This window comes from Bombina bombina, chromosome 6 (genome assembly GCF_027579735.1).
Source record: "Bombina bombina isolate aBomBom1 chromosome 6, aBomBom1.pri, whole genome shotgun sequence".
NCBI lineage: Eukaryota > Metazoa > Chordata > Amphibia > Anura > Bombinatoridae > Bombina > Bombina bombina.
The window spans coordinates 104,120,745-104,141,658 of NC_069504.1; the positions used below are offsets into that span (position 1 = coordinate 104,120,745).

Here is a 20,914-nt window from a genome sequence, read left to right on the forward strand (position 1 = left end):
ATATGATTGTATGTGAAAACTATCTCGCATGTATGCTTCGGCGTACCGTCTTCCGAAGGACCTCCGCAATGGAATTTGTGGAGATTTATTGAGCTTTATTAGATCTCCGCCGCTTATTTGTTTTCCAACCTGTTAGAGGACTCACAAAATGCAGCTGCAACCCCCCCCCCCCTGGAGGGCACCTTCTCCGAGCCCCCTGCAACCACCTTTCCCATTATAAGCAACCTACACTTTTTAAAGACCGGTCTCTGTGCTAGATCTCGTCTGATCTCCAAGGAAATTGACCTGGTAGTATTTGGTGTAGTTCCACTAAGCATTTTTTAAAAATGTGTAGAAATATAGCATAATTGGAAGCCCTATCCTCTGATATACAACAGTTTTGTCAGCTTGTCCACTCGGCTTCAAAATAAGTCAGCCATCTTGGCCACCACCCAAAGCATCCCCCCAGTTTTTTTATTTTTATTGCATTTTCTCTTTGGAAATTTATTGCATACTGCTCTATAGACTTGTAACAAATTTCTTATTGACTAATAACAAAAAAACAAGCTCAAAATTGAATGGATGATTTCTACCAATTACACATTCTCAGCATGTGTTATTTTCTTTCAGGGGAGATAAAAGCTCATACGGAAGAAGGAAATATTACAGTAGGTATGCATTTGTTTTCTTTTTTCCCCGTATTTATGCATGTTTAGTATTTTATGTATAATTTCTCTGTAATGCAGAATGTATGTGCTTACATCAATCTTCATCTCATATTGATTTTCTGTTGAGCATTCCAGAATGGATAAGTATTCATTTCTTTTATAAATAAATAATATCAGTTCTCATCTGATATATCTTTATTATAGAATATGTCTCCACAACAAAGATCTATCAGATGATAATAGTGACCCATATGATCAGCTATCGCCTGAATTAAAATAAAGACAAAGACAAAGTTCTCATGAATCTTAAGTAGCTGGTATGTGGAACGGATTTTTGATAAATGGAGCATATGGCATTGATTTAAAAAAAAAAAAGCAGAAGGAACAAAAAAAAAAAAAAAAAGTTCTGATTCCATTATATCATTGAATGTTCTTAATCATTTTTTCATCCTAGTTGAAATTTTCCAGTTGAAGAACATGAACCTTAATTGCTCCATACACACTACAGTAGCTGGATAGACATAAAGCAAGATAATACAATACATAATCTTTATGCAAAAAGATCACTTAGGTGCATTTGCATTTTGTATTCGTTATTAAAAGTTGACTTCTGTGTGTTTTTTTTTGTGTGCTTTTTTTTGTTTTTTTAAACAAGCTTTATGGAAAATAATCCAACGCAACAGTGTTGCATACTTAAGAACCATCTTAAATAATCATACATATTCCAAGGTTCTATTATGACAAATGCTCTCAAGAGGCGGATACAATCTTTTTCTTGCTTGTTACCATTACGAATGGATCTGTCAATATGCGTCAATAACATAACTTTAAAACAAAATCAAAAGAAAGTCAAACAAAACATGAATAATGCTAACAGCCGTGACTCTGTCCAGTACGCCCAACCTATGTATGCCAAGTGTGCCCATCAGATATTATGTATTAGAGGGAGAGGGGGATGTCTTGTCCATTTGCCTCTGTTCCCAATAAAATTTAACATTTTAAAGTTGTGCCTCATATCCATATTCCTCTAGCATAAGTAACTCATCAGTTCTTTTCTCCCATGCTGCTTTATCGGGCATTTTTACAGTCTTCCAATATATCGCTATAAGCAGTTTAGCACTATTAATACCGATCTGTAACAACCTTGACCTTATCTTGCATTGTGTTAGAGCCATATCATTCCGTAGAGCCACCCTGGGGGTCAGCGTAAATGTCTCAGAGAGAAGCGATTTCAAGTGAGTGCCCACTGCCACCTATAGCGGCTTCACTATCGGACAGGTCCACCACATGTGAAAAAACGTGCCTTTAGCTCCACAACCTCTCCAACATTTGTTAGACGCTGTTCTATAAATTTTGGCTATTCTAGTCGGTGTCAAATACCAACGTTAGAGGATCTTATGGTTCAACTCCAATATTTGTGGTGAAACTGACGAGTTCTTAGAGAGTTTAAAAATTATTTTCCAGTCCTTTTCTGGAATATTCTCTTTTAGGTCTAAGTGCCTCTTCTGGGTATATGTGGGCACCCCCTGATATAAGCTATATTTTAAGATCCCACTGGCCAAAGATAGAGATTTTGGGATTATCGTTTCTCTAATGCAAAGCGTTTCAAAAGTGGTCAGTGGTCGCGTCGGGTTCTGTCAATGTAGGGAAGAAGTCAGCAAATGTTGGAGTTGGGCATATTTTAACCAAGAAGCATAAGAATTACCTGTTGTGCCCCTTAGATTTCCCATGGTTTTTAATTTGCCATTATCTAAAAGGGAGTACACTGTCGTAGTGTGGGGCCTACCCTCTAGACCACCCGTGAGCTTTGCGTTCCTAGGAATAGGTAATAATGGGGAGATTTTTGTAGAGATTCCCTTAATACTTGTAATTATGTAGTCCCATTCTGAGAATATATATTGATGGGCTTCAAGTAGTTGACCTGTTATAGGTCTTCTGTCCTTTGTTACCCAGCATAATGCGCCTACGGAGGGGGTCTGAAGAATATGGGAGTCCATTGAAACCCATGTTTTTGAATCTTGGGAGTGGTGCCAATCCATTATTTTCTGTAGGATTATAGCATTGTAATATAAAGTCAGATTCGGCACCCCCATCCCTCCTTTGTCTGATTGTCTGTGTAATGTATTTCTATTTATCCTGGGTCTCTTATTACCCCAAATATATGTGTTTAACGTTAGTTGTAATTGTCTCAGATATTTCTTTGGTAAGGGTACAGGTAGTGCTTGTAAGGTGTACAGTATTCTAGGCAATGTAGTCTTCTTTACAGCCTGCATCCTACCCCACCATGATATATGTTTCTCGTTCCAAGTTTGGACGTTTTTTTGTGTTTTTAACAACTCACCATAATTCTTTTCAAAAGTTGTATGTATATTTGTGGACAAATATACTCCTAAGTATTTAAGTGCCATTTTCTGGTGTTGGTGTGGGCAAACTTGTTTTAGTGATTGAAAGGCTGTTTGTGATACATTTATATTCATGATTTCTGATTTCGTAGTGTTGATAGCAAAGGAGGAGTATGCACCAAAGGTAGCTATTTCCTCCAATGCCTGCGGAAGAGATGTTTCAGGGGCAGACAATGACAAAAGCACATTGTTTGCGTACATCGCTATCTTATAATCGTTTGATCCTATTTGAACCCCTTTAATGTTCTGATTCTGTCTCATGTGTGTTGCTAGTACTTCCATAGTGAGAATGAATAATGTGGGAGAAAGCGGGCAGCCTTGTCGCGTTCCGTTTCTAATTTGAAAGTTATGTGATAGCGTGCCATTAACTCTAATTTTTGGTGTAGGAGATGAGTACAAATGAAATATTCTCTTAATCGTCAAAGGGCCAAGGTTAAATGCTTCTAGTGTTTGGCGTAAGAACAGCCAGCTGGTGCGATCAAATGCTTTTTCGGCGTCTGTCGCCACTAGTATCGATTTAAGGTCCATTTTTTTTAGCATATGACATTAGGGTATGTGCTCTTATGGTGTTATCGCGAGCTTCTCTACGCGCGACGAAACCCGCCTGGTCTATATGTATAATATCACTTATAATTAAGTTAATACGTTTTGCTATTGTTTTCCCAAATATCTTGACAATAATGAGATTGGGCGATAGTTCCCAGGATCTTCCAAAGGTTTGCCTGGTTTGGGGATAATAGATATATGGGCTTCCAATAAGGAAGGGGAAAAGGGATGATCCCTGTCTACTTCTTGGAATATCTCTTTCAATTGGGGTGTTAATATTTTTTTAAACATTTTATAATATACATTCGAAAGACCATCTGGTCCATGGCTTTTGCCCAATGGCAAACTTTCTATGGCGGTGAGTATTTATTGGTGTGTTATCAGCTGTTCCAGTTTATCTCTAATTTCTGGAGTAATTTTTTGTAAATCCGACCTTGCTATAAAGGCTCTCGTTTAGGATTCTCTGTCCGGCATGTATGGGACCTGTATATTATATAGTTGGCTGTAAAATTCCCTAAATACCTCTGCGATTTCGGTACTATCCTGTGTAATTTCATTGTTGGCTTTTTTAATTTTGTGTATATATGCTTTGTATGTTCTCTTCTTGAGTGCCCTGGCCAGCAAAGAACCTGCCCTGTTTCCCTCATAAAAGTACAATCTTTTCAGGTCAAGTGCCCTTCTCTGAGCCTCGTGTATTAAAAGTACTTGCAAATCCTTCCTTGCTTTTTGCAATGTTATGAGTACCTGTGTGTCAGTGGGTTTATCTTTGTGTTGTCCCTAGTGTATAAATAGTTTGGGTCAAAGCACACAGTTCTTTTTTATATAGTTTAATTAAGCATGCTTTTTGGTTTATGCATTCTCCCCTAAAAACAGCCTTATGAACCAAACTGTGAGTGGAGATGTCTGTGAGGCTGGGTTCAATTGGAAATATTCCTCCAATGTCTTACGTAGTTTTTCTAATAATTGTGGTTGTAATAACTCAGTGTCGTCTAACCTCCATATATATGCGGAAATTGGGGTATTCGTCCATGCTAGTGTAAGTTCCACTGGTGCGTGGTCGGACCATGTAATACTTCCTATATCAGAGTCAATGAGCATTTTCAGGCTATCCCGATCTAAAAAGAAATAGTCAATCCTAGTGTAAAGTTTCCATGGATTGGAGTAAAAAGTATAATTTTTTTGGGAGGGGTGTTGAGTTTTCCATGTATCTACTAAGCATAGTTTGTGCAAGATTCCCAATACTGAGTTAGAAATGTTATTAAGTTTAGGGGAACGAGTAGAGGAACTGTCCATAGTAGGATATATCACTATATTGAAATCTCCTCCTATCAGCAATGTGTCCTTTCTATGTTCTATTATTAGTTTAGAGATTTTTAAAAAAAGGCTAGCTGTGTTTAAAAAGGCTAGGTATTGGAGGCGGATATATTCACCATGTTTATTGGTTGGTTGTACAGAAGCCCTGCTACTATAAGGTACCTGCCATCCGGGTCAGACATTGTGTTGGTTATCTGAAATGCTAGCCCCCTGTGTAAGAGGATCCCCACTCCATTATGTTTGCTTTTTGAGGAGCTAAAGAAAGTGGTAGGGTACTCCTTTGAGGAAAACTTAGGCTGAGCTCCCTGGTGGAAGTGAGTTTCCTGTACATAAATGATATCATACTTTTGCTTTTAAACCAATTTAAATCTATGGCTCTCTTGCTAGGTGCATTCAGTCCCTTAACATTTTGGGACAAAAAAAGTTATATTTCTCTCCGCCATGATTTGAACTGTGCATTATTAAGTATATTAATATGGATGCATGTTTGTATATGTGTGTTCTCCCTTCTGCAAAGGGGGATCTTACCATGATCCCTGCAGCACTTCTAGGGTACCTGGACATATGAAGGTGGTTATGCTTGGAAAAGGCTAGAAAGGAACACTTTTTAGAGCGTCTGGGCAGTAGTCACTATTTCTTTTCAAAACAGAAAAACATCTGAACTGAAAAGAAAAACATATGTTAGTTTTGTAATACATGTTAACAAACATTGTCAAAACTCTTCTTTTCCCTCTAGAGGGATTAGAACTAATTCTTTGAACCAGAAAGGCAAAACTAAAAGCTAGTAGCTAAAAGTTATGAGACCAATCTAGATCAAAATTAAAACTAAAACTATAAACTATAAAGGGGAGCCATTGCTCCTTTTGTCAAATTTCTTGTACTAAAGGGGGGTTAATGCAGTTATCTCAGATAATCTTATAAATCTTTGAATTGTATTTTAGAGATCCAGTGTTTCAAACAGAAACTTCAAATAGTAATGTGTATTGTCTCCATATCCTTTTAATAAATAATAAAAAGGTTTTCAAGAGAGTATCATTTCCAGAACATGCTGCAGCCATTATGCTGACTGGCTTTTTGTGACCATAGCAATTCTCCTCTAGAGATGAAAAAGCTTTGGGAGATTCCTGGATTGTAAAAGCATTGATTTCCCCTTCTGCAAATTGAATAAAGCAGACATCAAAGGACCACTGCCGCCACTATTTATTTATGCTGACTTGCAGTGCTTGTATTGCTGCAGATAAGTGATTCCGCCCTATAAGTATTTCTATAAGTATTACAGACTTACTTGCAAGGAGATGTCAGATTTAATAATTTGGCAATAATAATGTTAAAAATAAGTTTTTTTGTTTTTTTTTAGTTTTGCAAATCTATTCAGTTCATATAGCCTTTACAGCTAAGGGAATATAAATAAAAACTATAGAAGGATAAAGTTACAGTGCTAAGCATCTACTCTTGTTTGTTTGTTTTTTAAATACAAGTTATAGTGAAGGTTTTAAAATCTATTGTGTTGGTATTGTAACTTGTAACTTTCTTCTTCTTTTTGAGATGTGTCTGTAATGAGAGAAACCTCTCCACTTCCTGTAATATATTAACAAACCTTGTACACCAAGCCAGAAATGCTCTCTTAGCAGTTAGAAGAGTATCTGGAAGACCATTTTCCAGTTGTAATTTGGGTTTCTAGCTATCCTTCTGTAGCTGTTCAAGCAATTGCAAAAACACACATTTACATTTATTTGTATTACATCTATTATTATATTATATAAGTTATCAAATGTTCCCAAATGTCTTATTGTTATTATTATTCTTATTATTATGTTTTTTCTTATTGTTATTTCAGTCTCTTAATTATTCTGAATAATTTTATTTAGGTTGGGCAACTGTATTTTAATGTTTGTATTTTTCTGAATTTTAATCATGTATCCTTGAAATACCACCTTAAACACACCTTTTATTTCCCTTCTTTTCTCTTCCTCCTTTATGGGCAATTCTTAAAATGCCACATGCAGCAATGTTATTGGTAGATCCTCCTCTTCCTGTTTCTTCAGAGTAAACTTATCATGAGGGGTGGGCAGCTGTAGTCCACAGCCCTATGTAATAAAACAGGAGAGTACTACATCTACCACCATGCAATAGTTGAAGCTGGCCAATCACATATCAGGTCAGCTCTCACTCTAAGTCATTTCCTGTGCCTCCAAATCTGTGCACTGTGAAATGGAGATTCCTTTAGGAGACACAAATACAAAGGTTAGTCAAGTGTTATATTCTCCCTCTATTCTTCTAATGATTTATTCAAGTTACACAAGATTCAAGGTTTAATAAACAGTTTGTCCATATCAATCATTGCTACTAATTAAAATAATATATTTTTCTTAGGAAGTGAATAGACTAAGATCTTTCTTTCATGTAATTGGCAAGAGTCCATGAGCTAATGACGTATGGGATATACATTCCTACCAGGAGGAGCAAAGTTTTCCAAACCTCAAAATGCCTATAAATACACCCCTCACCACACCCACAATTCAGTTTTACAAACTTTGCCTCCTATGGAGGTGGTGAAGTAAGTTTTGTGCTAAGATTTCTACGTTGATATGCGCTTCTCAACATTTTGAAGCCCGATTCCTCTCAGAGTACAGTGAATGTCTGAGGGATGTAAAGGGAGTATCACCTATTGAATGCAATGGTTTTCCTCACGGGAGATCTATATCATAAGTTCTCTGTTATCGGTCGCAGAGATTCATCTCCTACCTCCCTTTTCAGATCGACGATATACTCCATTACCTCTACTGATAGTCAAACCAGTACTGAAACGATTACCTGCTATATGTGGATGGGTGTCTTTTGGTAAGTATGTTTTCATTAATTAAGACACTCTCAGCTATGGTTTGGCACTTTATGTATTTATATAAAGTTCTAAATATATGTATTGTACTTATATTTGCCAAGAGTCAGGTTTAAGTATATTTCCTTTTGCAGACTGTCGGTTTCATATCTGGGAAATGCATTTTTTAGCAAAAATTTTTTTTTTTTACCTGGGGTATAGTCTTTTTTTCAATTGACTGTTCTTTAAATTCGCTGTCAAAATTAGGCTCGCTAGGGCGCAAAATGCCAAAGTATATTGCGTCATTTTTGGCGCAAGATTTTTTTGGCGCGAAAGTTACAATCGATGACACAAATTCATCATTTCCGGCGTCTTAGTCGACGCTGAGTCCTTTCACAAGGTTGCGTCTTCGATGACGCGAGTGGGTCATTTCCGGACGTTGTTAGCGCCAAAAATATTTTCTGTTTGTGTTGTGCGTCATACTTGCCAAATATTTTCATTATTTAAAACCCCATTCTTATACGCCTCTTGCCTTTTTCTCAATCAGAGGGCTATTCTGTTTGCATTTTTTCCCATTCCTGGAACTGCCATATAAGGAAATTATTAATTTTGCTTTATATGTTGTTTTTTCTCTTACATTTGCAAGATGTCTCAATCTGATCCTGTCTCAGAAATCACTGTTGGAACCCTACTGCCTGATAACAGTTCTACCAAAGCTTAGTGTATTTGTTGTAAACTTGTGGAGATCATATCTCCAGCTGTGGTTTATAATAGTTGTCATGATAAGCTTTTACATGCAGAGAATGTGTCCATCAGTAATAGTGCATTGCCTTTTGTTGTTCCTTCAACATTTAATGTACAAGATATACCTGTGAATTTAAAAGATTTTATTGCTGATTCTATTCAGAAGGCTTTGTCCGCTATGCCTCCTTCTAATAAACGTAAGAGGTCTTTTAAAACTTCTCATACGTTGATGAAATTTCAAATGACTGACAACATAATGATTTATCCTCCTCTGATGATCTATCTGATTCAGAAGATCTTTCCTCAGATGTTGACACTGATAAATCTACTTACTTATTTTAAATGGAGTATATTCATTCTTTGTTAAAAGAAGTGTTGATTACATTGGATATTGAGGAAACTAGTCCTCTTGATATTAAAACTAGTAAATTCTGTTTATAAACCGCCTGTGGTTACTCTAGAGGTTTTTCCAGTTCTTGATGCTATTTCTGATATGATTTCTAAGTAATAGAATAGGCCTGGTACTTCTTTTATTCCTTCTTCAAGGTTTAAAAAAATTGTATCCTTTGCCAGCAGTTACATTTGGAGTTTTCGGAAAAGATCCCCAAATTTGATGGGGCTATCTCTACTCTTGCTAAACGTACTACGTTAGATAGGAAACTTGAATCTTATCTAAGGAAAGCCTATTTATATTCTGGTCATCTTCTCAGGCCTGCAATTTCTTTGGCTGATGTTGCAGCTGCATAAACTTTTTGGTTGGAAAATTTAGCGCAACAGGAAATGGGTTCTGATTTGTCTAGCATTGTTCGCTTGCTTCAACATGCTAATCATTTTATTTGTGATGCCATTTTTGATATCCTTAAAATTGATGTTAAATCTATGTCTTTAGCTATTTTAGCTAGAAGAGCTTTGTGTCTTAAATCTTGGAATGCTGACATGACTTCTAAGTCCAGATTGCTATCTCTTTCTTTCCAAGGTAATAAGTTATTTGGTTCTCAGTTGGATTCGATTATTTCAACTGTCACTGGGGGTAAGGGAGTTTTTTTGCCTCAGGATAAAAGACCTAAGGGTAAATCTAAAGCTTCTAACTGTTTCCGTTCCTTTCAACAAATTAAGGTACAGAAACCTAATCCTTCCCTCAAGGAATCTGTTTCCAATTGGAAACCTTCTTAAAATTGGAATAAATCCAAGCCGTTTAAGAATCCAAAGCCAGCCCCCAAGTCCGCATGAAGGTGCGGCCCTCATTCCAGCTCAGCTGGTAGGGGGCAGATTAAGATTTTTCAAGGATATTTGGACAAATTCTGTCCAAAATCAATGGATCTGAGTATTGTTTCTCAGGGGTATTGAATAGGATTCAGAGTAAGACCTCCTGTGAGAACATATTTTCTCTCACGTATCCCAGCAAATCAAGTAAAGGCTCAGGCTTTCCTGAAGTGTGTTTCAGACCTGGAGCTTTCAGGGGTAATCATGCCAGTTCCGTTTCAGGAACAGGGTCTGGGGTTTTATTTAAATCTATTCATTGTCCCAAAGAAAGAAAATTCATTCAGACCAGTTCTGGATCTGAAAATTTTGAATAGTTATGTAAGAGTACCAACTTTCAAAATAGTGACTATAAGGACTAATCTGCCTTTTGTTCAGCAAGGGCGTTATATGTCCACAATAGACTTACGGTATACATATCTTCATATTCCGATGCATCCAGATCATTTTCAGTTTCTGAGATTCTCTTTCTAGCCAAGCATTACCAATTTGTTGCTCTTCCTTTTGGCCTAGCGACAGCTCCAAGAATCTTTTCAAAGGTTCTCGGTGCCCTACTCTCTGTTATCAGAGAACGGGGTATTGCGGTGTTTCCTTATTTGGACGATATCTTGGTACTAGCTCAGTCTTTACATTCTGCAGAATCTCCCACGAATCAACTAGTGTTGTTTCTTAGAAAACATGGTTGGAGGATCAATTTACTAAAATCTTCTTTTGATTCCTCTGACAAGGGTCACCTTTTTAGGTTTCCAGATAGATTCAGTGTCCATGACTCTGTCTCTAACAGACGAGAGACGATTAAAATTGGTTTCAGCTTGTCAGAACCTTCAGTCTCAGTCATTTCCTTCAGTAGCTATGTGCATGGAAGTTTTAGGTCTCATGACTGCAGCATCGGACGCAATGCCCTTTGCTCGTTTTCATATGAGTTCTCTCCAGCTTTGTATGCTGAACCAATGGTGCAGGGATTATACAAGGATCACAATTAATATCCTTAAATCCCAATGTTTGACTATCTCTGACTTGGTGGTTAGATCACCATCGTATAGTTCTAGCGGCCTCTTTAGTTCGTCCAACCTGGACTGTGATCACAACAGATTCAAGTCTTTCAGGTTAGGGAGCTGTTTGGGGATCTCTGACAGCACAAGGGGTTTGGAAATCTCAAGATGTGAGATTACCAATCAATATTTTGAAACTCTTTGCGATTTTCAGGGCTCTTCAGATTTGGCCTCTATTGAAGAGAGAACCGTTCATTTGTTTTCAGACAGACAATATCACAACTGTGGCATATGTCAATCATCAGGGTGGGACTCACAGTCCCCAAGCTATGAAAGAAGTATCCCGGATACTTGCTTGGACGGAATCCAGTTCTTGTCTAATTTCTGCGGTTCATATCCCAGGTATAGACAATTAGGAAGCGGATTATCTCAGCCGTCAGACTTTACATCCGGGGAGTGGTCCCTTCACCCAGATGTGTTTTCTCAGATTGTTCAGATGTGGGGTCTTCCAGAAATAGCTCTGATGGCTTCTTATCTAAACAAGAAACTTCCCAGGTACCTGTCCAGGTCCAGGGATCCTCAGGCGGAAGCAGTGGATGCGTTGACACTTCCTTGGTGTTACGAACCTGCTGATATTTTCCCGCCTCTAGTTCTTCCAAGAGTGATCTCCAAAATCATCATGGAGCAATTGTTTGTGTTGCTGGTGGCTCCAGCATGGCCTCACAGGTTTTGGTATGCAGATCTTGTTCGGATGTCCAGTTGCCAACCTTGGCCATTTCCATTAAGGCCGGACTTTCTGTCTCAAGGTCTATTTTTCCATCAGGATCTCAAATCATTAAATTTGAAGGTTTGGAAATTGAATGCCTAGTGCTTAGTCATAGAGGTTTCTCTGACTCAGTGATTACAGACTCGTAAATCTGTTTCTAGAAAGATTTATTATCGAGTTTGGAAGACTTATATTTCATGGTGTTCTTCTCATAAATTCTTTTAGAATTCCTAGAATTTTACAGTTTCTTCAGGATGGTTTGGATAAGGGTTTGTCTGCAAGTTCCTCGAAGGGACAAATCTCTGCTCTTTCTGTTTTATTTCACAGAAAGATTGCTATGCTTTCTGATATTGACTGTTTTGTTCAGGGTTTGATTTGTATCAAGCCTGTCTGTCACGAATACCTCAGGATTTAGATGCTAAGGGGTTAATTCTGTTTAGCCTGTGAGCTAAAAAAGATTTGTTTTTCAAGAAGAACTGTGTGTTTGTGTTTTCTTTGATGTGCTAGAACTCCTCATAAATAGTTTCTAAGACCCCTTTCTCCAAATGTTATTGTGTATGCATTGAGTCATAAATCTGTCAGCTCCAGAGATACACCACAGTGCCTCAGTCCCAGAAAGGTCAATAAAAGGACATTGGTACAATGTAGAGATATGTTTAAGACCTATTATGGCATTAAACGAAGGGAAGTATGAAAACCCTGTCATATCTTTTATCAAAACGTTTCTCACAATGTAAAGAAGAGATTGCCAGTCAGTATATATGAAAATAGATTTACCTAGCAGAAATTATAATGGGTTCTATAGTTTCAGGCAAAGACTTAGTTTATTGAAGGTCATAAAGACAGGGGGGTTTCTTTGCCTGCCCAGGAGGGTGTGGTCAGGCAACTTGATCTCTGGAAAATTGGTATAAGAATTTTGTTTTTAACTATAAGATTGTCATTCTTACAAGGGGAGCTGTTCTACAGAGTAATGACCCATCGCTTCATGCCATTCCCCAGGCACAGATCTTTAGACTAGTAAAGTATTCACTCTGTTTTTCTCCTTTTTTATTTTAAAAACTGTTTGCTGTGTGTAATTTTATTTGTAACAACTTTTTTTATTAATAATGCATTGTGCATAATATTTTTGGCATAATAAATAATTCAATTTATTTTCTGCTAAATTGTATTCTAAGAGTTAATGTGTAAATCTGGGGTTTCCTTAAGATTTCCCATATCATATAATCTTAAGTGGTGGAAGCTAGATATTATAGTTAGTTTAGTGTGGGTGGCATTAAAGTGGAGTTTTGGGCATTTCTTTTACGTCTAGTACAGACTGGAGAGTGTTGTTAACCCTTGCACCCACTGAACTAAATCACAAGCTTGCCTGGTGTGGCTAGATTGTGACATATTAGTGAGAGTAGAAGGGGTCTGATAACCCTTTCTGTGCCAAATAAGTGACTGGCGCAGGGTTGGATAACCCTGGTCGTCACACTGTCATTAAATCAATCTCTCCTCCTTGGGGTCTTAATTTGGTTTTGAAGGCTTTACAGGCTCCTCCATTTGAGCCTATGCATTCTTTGGACATTAAAATACTTTCTTGGAAAGTGTTGTTTCTTTTGGCCATCTCTTCTGCCAGAAGAGTTTCTGAAATATCTGCTCTTTCTTGTGAATCTCCTTTTCTGATTTTTCATCAGGATAAGGCAGTTTTGCGGACTTCATTTAAATTCTTACCTAAGGTTGTGAATTCTAACAACAATAATAGAGAAATTGTTGTCCCTTCCTTGTGTCCTAATCCTAAGAATTCTTTGGAGAGATCCTTACATTCTTTGGATGTGGTAAGACCTCTGAAATATTAGTCTGTTATCTTTTCTGGTTCTAGGAAAGGTCAGAAGACTTCTGCCGTTTCCTTGGCATCGTGGTTAAAGCTTTTGATTCATCAAGCTTATTTGGAGTTGGGTCAAGCCCCGCCTCAGAGAATTACAGCTCATTCTACTAGATCAGTCTCCACTTTGTGGGCTTTTAAGAATGAAGCTTCAGTTGATCACATTTGCAAAGCAGCAACTTGGTCTTCTTTGCATACATTTACTAAATTCTACTGTTTTGATGTATTCACTTCTTCGGCAGCAGTTTTTGGTAGAAAAGTTCTTCAGGCAGCTGTTTCAGTTTAATTCTTCTGCTTATGTTTTATGTTTTTCCTTTTATTTATGAGAATAAACTTATATTTTGGGTTGTGGATTAATTTTTTTTCAGCGAGAAATGGTTGTTTTTATTTTATCCCTCCCTCTCTAGTGACTCTTGCGTGGAGTTTCACATCTTGGGTATTGCTATCCCATACGTCACTAGCTCATGGACTCTTGCCAATTACATGAAAGAAAACATAATTTATGTAAGAACTTACCTGATAAATTAATTTCTTTCATAATGGCAAGAGTCCATGAGGCCCACCCTTTTTATTGTGGTTATGATTTTTTTGTATAAAACACAATTATTTCCAGATTCCTTTGTTGATGCTTTTTACCCCTTTCTTTATCACCCCACTACTTGGCTATTCATTAAACTGAATTGTGGGTGTGGTGAGGGGTGAATTTATAGGCATTCTGAGGTTTGGGAAACTTTGCCCCTCCTGGTAGGATTGTATATCCCATACGTCACTAGCTCATGGACTCTTGCCAATATGAAAGAAATTAATTATCAGGTAAGTTCTTACATAAATTATGTTTTTCAATCTAAAGGGGATGAGAGTCCACGGCTTCATTTATTACTGTTGGGAATTATGAACCTGGCCACCAGGATGAGGCAAAGACACCTTAGCCAAAGGCTTAAATGCCTCCCCCACTCCCCTCATCCCCCAGTCATTCTTTGCCTTTTATCACAGGAGGACGGCAGAGAAGTGCCGAAGATCGGAATAGTCTCTTATGGAGGGTAGTACTCTTCGCATTGGGACTGGAGTTTTAAGTAGTCCTGTCAGCCTCTCAGTGAGAAAGCAGTACTCAGGTGACAGCAAATCAAATCCTTATTTATTCAAGGAGACAAACAAACAGGCGACGTTTCGGGACAATATCCCTTATTCATGCCATGCCTTACAAACACTAATCACACTCTTAGCGCCACCTAGTGGCTTTAGGGTATATAACAGTCATGTTAACTATTTCATTTAATTAACATACAGTACTAATCCCATTAAATACATATGTATATATAGGACAATACTCAGTAGTATATGCCAGGAAATAGCAAGAAGTCAACTTTTTAAACTATATTATTAATCATAACACATAGCAACAGTCTATAAAAAAAACTGTTAAATCCCATTCTTTATTTAAACCCTTTGGTTCTAGCGTTCCCAGTTCATAAATCCAATATGATTCCTTTTTTTAACAGCAACTCCCTGTCCCCTCCTCTACATGGTTGAATTATGTGATCACTTATTTGAAACTTAAGTTGGCTTATAGAGTGACCATGTCTTAAAAGTGACTGGCTAGTGGGGCTTTAAGATTACTAGCACAGGTGTTACTTTTATGCTCAATAATACGATCCTTAGCACTTCTAGTCGATTCCCCGATATATACCCCCCCACACGGACATTTAACCATATAAATAACATATGTAGTCAGACAGGTATAAAACCCTTTTATATTGTATTTCTTACTAGTATGGGGAGGAAAAAAGGTAGATCAGTCAAATTAGTACAACATAATATATGTTGTACTAATTTATTGTACACAATATATCTATCTCCCTTTTTAATATTAGTCCCAATATCTGCTTTTGTTAACTTGGTTTGTATGTTAGGACCTCTTTTATAGGCTGGCATGGGGTATCTTTTAAATGCTTGAATATTCGGGTTCCATTCAGACAATATTCCCCAATGTTTCCTAACCATAATTTAATTGATAAAGGGCGGTGGGCACTCTCATATCTTAATAGACTATTACGGTCTGTATCCTTTTTAAATAAGTCTGTTTCAAAAGAGTTGCCTTTCTTAATAACCCTAACATCTAAAACGTCAATGAATTCCTCGCTCCAGGTGAGTTTTTAAATTTCTTTCATGTAATTGGCAAGAGTCCATGAGCTAGTGACGCATGGGATATACAATCCTACCAGGAGGGGCAAAGTTTCCCAAACCTCAAAATGCCTATAAGTACACCCCTCACCACACCCACAATTCAGTTTTACAAACGTTGCCTCCTATGGAGGTGGTGAAGTAAGTTTGTGCTAAGATTTCTACGTTGACATGCGCTTCTCAGCATTTTGAAGCCCGATTTCCGAGTACAGCGAATGTCAGATGGACGTGGAGAGTATCACCTATGGAATGCTATGATTTTCCTAACGGGGGTCTATTTCATAGGTTCTCTGTTATCGGTCATAGAGATTCATCTCCTACCTCACTTTTCAGATTGACGATATACTCTCATATACCATTACTTCTACTGATAACTGTTTTAGTACTGGTTTGGCTATCTGCTATATATGGATGGGTGTCTTTGGGTAAGTATGTTTTTATTACTTAAGACACCTCAGCTATGGTTTTGGCTCTTTACATATATTTAGAACTTTATATAAATACATAATGTACTTATATTTGCCATGAGTCAGGTTCATGTATTTCCTTTTGCAGATTGTCAGTTTCATATTTGGGAAAGTTAATATTAAGAAATATTTTCCTTACCTGGGGTTTAGTCTTTTTCAATTGACTACTTGTTTCAAATTGCGGGCTGACTTAGGCTCGCGGGTGCGCCAAATGCTACACTTTATTGCGTAATTCTTGGCGCGAGAATTTTTTGGCGCGAAAGGAACATCCGTTGACGCAAGTTCGTCATTTCCGGCATCATAATTGACGCAGAGGTTTCACACAGGGTTGCGTCGTTAGTGACGCGAGTGTGTCATTTCCGGACATGGTTGGCGCCAAAAAAAGTTTTATGTTACTTTGTGGTTCATGCTTGCCGCCAAACTTTTTTCATTATTTATTTGCCCCTTTGCTGTTTGCCTCTTGCCTTTTTCTATGTCAGAAGGCTATGCTATTTGCATTTTTTCCCATTCCTAATACTGTCATATAGGGAAATTGATAATTTTGCTTTATATGTTGTTTTTTCTTTTACATTCTGCAAGATGTCTCAATCTGATCCTGCCTCAGAAGTATCTGTTGGAACTTTGCTGCCTGACATCGGTTCTACCAAAGCTAAGTGCATTTGTTGTAAAATTGTGGAGATTATTTCTCCTAATGTCATTTGTATTTATTGTCATGATAAACTTTTACATGCAGATAGTGTGTCCATCAGTAATAGTACATTTCCGGTTGCAGATCCTTCAACTTCTAATGTACATGATATACCTATGAATTTTAAAGAATTTGTTGCTGATTCTATTCAGAATGCTTTGTCTGCATTTCCACCTTCTAATAAGCGTAAGAGGTCTTTTAAAACTTCTCATAAAGTTGATAAAATTTCAAATGACCGACAACATAATGAATTTTCCACCTCTGATGAGGATCTATCTGATTCAGAAGATCCTTCCTCAGGTATTGACACTGACAAATCTACTTATTTATTTAAAATGGAGTATATGCATTCTTTGTTAAAAGAAGTGTTAATTACTTTGGATATTGAGGAAGCTAGTCCTCTTGATATTAAAACCAGTAAACGTTTAAATTCTGTTTTTAAATCTCCTGTGGTTACTCCAGAGGTTTTTCCTATTCCTAATGCTATTTCTGATATGATTTCTAAGGAATGGAATAAGCTGGGTACTCCTTTTAATCGTTCTGCAAGGTTTAAAAAATTGTATCCTTTACCAGCAATTTCAATAGAGTTTTGGGAAAAGATCCCCAAAGTTGATGGGGCTATTTCTACTCTTGCTAAACGAACCACTATTCCTATGGAAGATAGTACTTCCTTTAAAGATCCTTTAGATGGGAAGCTTGAATCTTATCTAAGAAAAGCCTATTTATATTCAGGTCATCTTCTTAGGCCTGCAATTTCTTTGGCTTATGTTGCAGCTGCTTCAACTTTTTGGTTGGAGAATTTAGCGCAGCAAGAATTGGATTCTGACTTATATAGCATTGTTCGTTTACTACAACATGCTAATCATTTTATTTGCGATGCAATTTTTGATATTATCAAAATTGATGTTAGATCCATGTCTTTAGCTATTTTAGCTAGAAGAGCTTTGTGGCTTAAATCTTGGAATGCTGATATGACATCTAAGTCTAGATTACTATCTCTTTCTTTCCAAGGTAATAATTTATTTGGTTCTCAGTTGGATTCTATTACTTCATCTGTTACTGGGGGAAGTGTTTTTTTGCCTCAGGATAAAAAACCTAAGGGTAAATCTAAGGCTTCTAATCGTTTTCGTTCCTTTCATCAAAATAAGGAACAAAAACCTAATCCTTCCCCCAAGGAAACTGTTTCCAATTGGAATAAATCCAAGCCTTTTAAGAAACCAAAGTCTGCCCCTAAGTCGGCATGAAGGTGCGGCCCTCATTCCAGCTCAGCTGGTAGGGGGCAGATTAAGGTTTTTCAAGGATTTTTGGATAAAAGCTGTCCAAAATCATTGGATTCAGAGCATTGTCTCTCAAGGGTATCGAATAGGATTCAAAGTAAGACCTCCTGTGAGAAGATTTTTTTCTCTCACACATTCCTGTAAATCCAGTAAAAGCTCAAGCTTTTCTGAAGTGTGTTTCAGACCTGGAGTTTTCAGGGGTAATCATGCCAGTTCCTCCTCAGGAACAAGGTTTGGGGTTTTATTCAAACCTATTCATTGTACCAAAGAAAGAAAATTTGTTCAGACCAGTTCTGGATCTGAAAATTTTGAATCGTTATGTAAGAGTACCAACTTTCAAGATGGTGACTATAAGGACTATTCTGCCTTTTGTTCAGCAAGGACATTATATGTCCACAATAGACTTGCAGGATGCATACCTTCATATTCCGATTCATCCAGAACACTATCAGTTTCTGAGATTCTCTTTTCTAGACAAGCATTACCAATTTGTTGCTCTTCCATTTGGCCTAGCAACAGCTCCAAGAATCTTTTCAAAGGTTCTGGGTGCCCTACTATCTGTAATCAGAGAACAGGGTATTGCGGTGTTTCCTTATTTGGACAATATCTTGGTACTAGCTCAGTCTTTACGTTCTGCAGAATCTCACACGAATCAACTAGTGTTGTTTCTTCGAAAACATGGTTGGAGGATCAATTTACCAAAAAGTTTCTTGATTCCTCAGACATGGGTCTCCTTTTTTACGTTTCCAGATAGATTCAGTGTCCATGACTCTGTCTCTAACAGACAAGAGACGTTTTAAATTGGTTGCAGCATGTCGGCACCTTCAGTCTGTCATTCCCTTCAGTGACTATGTGCATGGAAGTTTTAGGCCTCATGACTGCAGCATTGGACGCGATTCCTTTTGCTCGTTTTCACATGAGACCTCTCCAGCTTTGTATGCTGAATCAATGGTGCCGGGATTATACAAAGATATCACAATATCCTTAAATCCCAATGTTCGACACTCTCTGACGTGGTGGTTAAATCACCAGCGTTTAGTTCAAGGGGCCTCTTTTGTTCGGCCAACCTGAACTGTGATCACAACAGATGCGAGTCTTTCAGGTTGGGGAGCTGTCTGGGGATCTCTGACAGCACAAGGTGTTTGGAAATCTCAAGAGACGAGATTACCAATCAATATTTTAGAACTCCGTGCAATTCTCAGAGCTCTTCAGTTTTGGCCTCTGTTGTAGAGAGAACCGTTCATTTGTTTTCAGACCGACAATATTACAACTGTGGCATATGTCAATCATTAGGGTGATACTCACAGTCCCCAAGCTATGAAAGAAGTATCTTGGATACTTGTTTGGGCGGAATCCAGCTCCTGTCTAATTGTCTGCGGTTCATATCCCAGGTGTAGACAATTGGGAGGCGGATTATCTCAGCCGTCAGACTTTACATCCAGGGGAGTGGTCTCTCCATCCGGATGTGTTTTCTGAGATTGTTCAAATGTGGGGTCTTCCAGAAATAGATCTGATGGCTTCTCATCTAAACAAGAAACTTCCCAGATACCTGTCCAGGTCCAGGGATTCTCAGGAGGAAGCAGTGGATGCGCTGACACTTCGTTGGTGTTATCAACCTGCTTATATCTTCCCGCCTCTAGTTCTTCTTCCAAGAGTGATCTCCAAAATCATCATGGAACAATCATTTGTGTTGCTGGTGGCTCCAGCATAGCCCAACAGGTTTTGGTATGCGGATCTTGTTCGGATGTCCAGTGGCCACTTCCGTTAAGACCAGACCTACTGTCTCAAGGTTCGGTTTTCCATCAGGATCTCAAATCATTAAATTTGAACTCCAATCCCACAGAAAACAGCGCAGTCTGTGAATATAAAAAGATGGACTCCAATAGTGCAATATTGTATGAACAAACAGCACTTTATTGACAAAAAACTTGACCAGAATACTCACAATATAAGATTAAAAACATGCACAGAAAGGTTTCTTTACTCAAATATAGCGATATCGCCGGGTGCTTGTGTGTTATAAGGTTGCTTGGGGGAACAGTAGCAGATTTCCCGGTCGGCGTGTGACGTCAACACCCGACAAACAGCTGATACACGTTTCCCTTAGTCCTTGTGCACACAGGCTTCCAGAGCTCGTAGCCTCAACGCGTTTCTCGCCCCCTGCTGGGCGCTTTCTCAAGAGGAATAATGATCTATCATGATATGTCTTCATCACTAATTTATATCCTGTGCAACAGCACCATCTATCTATAGAACTGGTTATTACACTTCATGTTTGAAAAATATTAGACAAAAAATGTATAATTTCTAATGTGTAATTTGTATACTATCCTATTCTTATATCTAAAATAGTTTGATATCTAAACTAATTATTAAAATGACATAAATAATCAAAAAAAGAAAGAAGCACATGTATACACTGAGATGAAAATACAGTAAAAAAATTGGTAAATACATAATTAATTAAAATCCTAAATATTAAAAAGTATTTTATACTTATTACTATCTCAACACCAATTGTAAATTTAAAAATTAATAAATTATCATAGCATTTCATTACCATTGGCAGGAAGAGAATAAATAAATTCTTAAAAAATTTAACTAATTAAAAATCTATACACTTGATGAGAGGGGACACTATACGACATAAATATATATTAAAAATTTTTTTTTTTTAAATTCATATATATATGCATATACTGCAATATAAATACTAAAATATATATATATATATATATATATATATATATATATATATAACAATCAACCTATCTATTTTAAAAATAGGAAATTAAAATAAAAATGGAATGAGAATTATTCACCAATATTATAATTTATGTTATGTATGCTGCCACATCTAGATCAACATTTAAGCCCTTAGGCGCAAGAGTTCCCAACTTATATATCCAAAAAGTCTCTCTGTGCCTAAGGGCCAAAAGTCTATCACC

General features: G+C 37.4%; 1 protein-coding gene across 1 annotated transcript in view; it reads left to right on the plus strand.

The window, feature by feature from the left end:
* Positions 1-20,914, plus strand: part of FAM185A (family with sequence similarity 185 member A) — a 162,503-nt gene that overhangs the window by 59,265 nt on the left and 82,324 nt on the right. Inside the window, exon 5 of the mRNA XM_053716535.1 lies at positions 610-651. Coding sequence (XP_053572510.1) covers positions 610-651 — 42 coding nt within the window. The remainder of the gene's footprint in view (positions 1-609; positions 652-20,914) is intronic.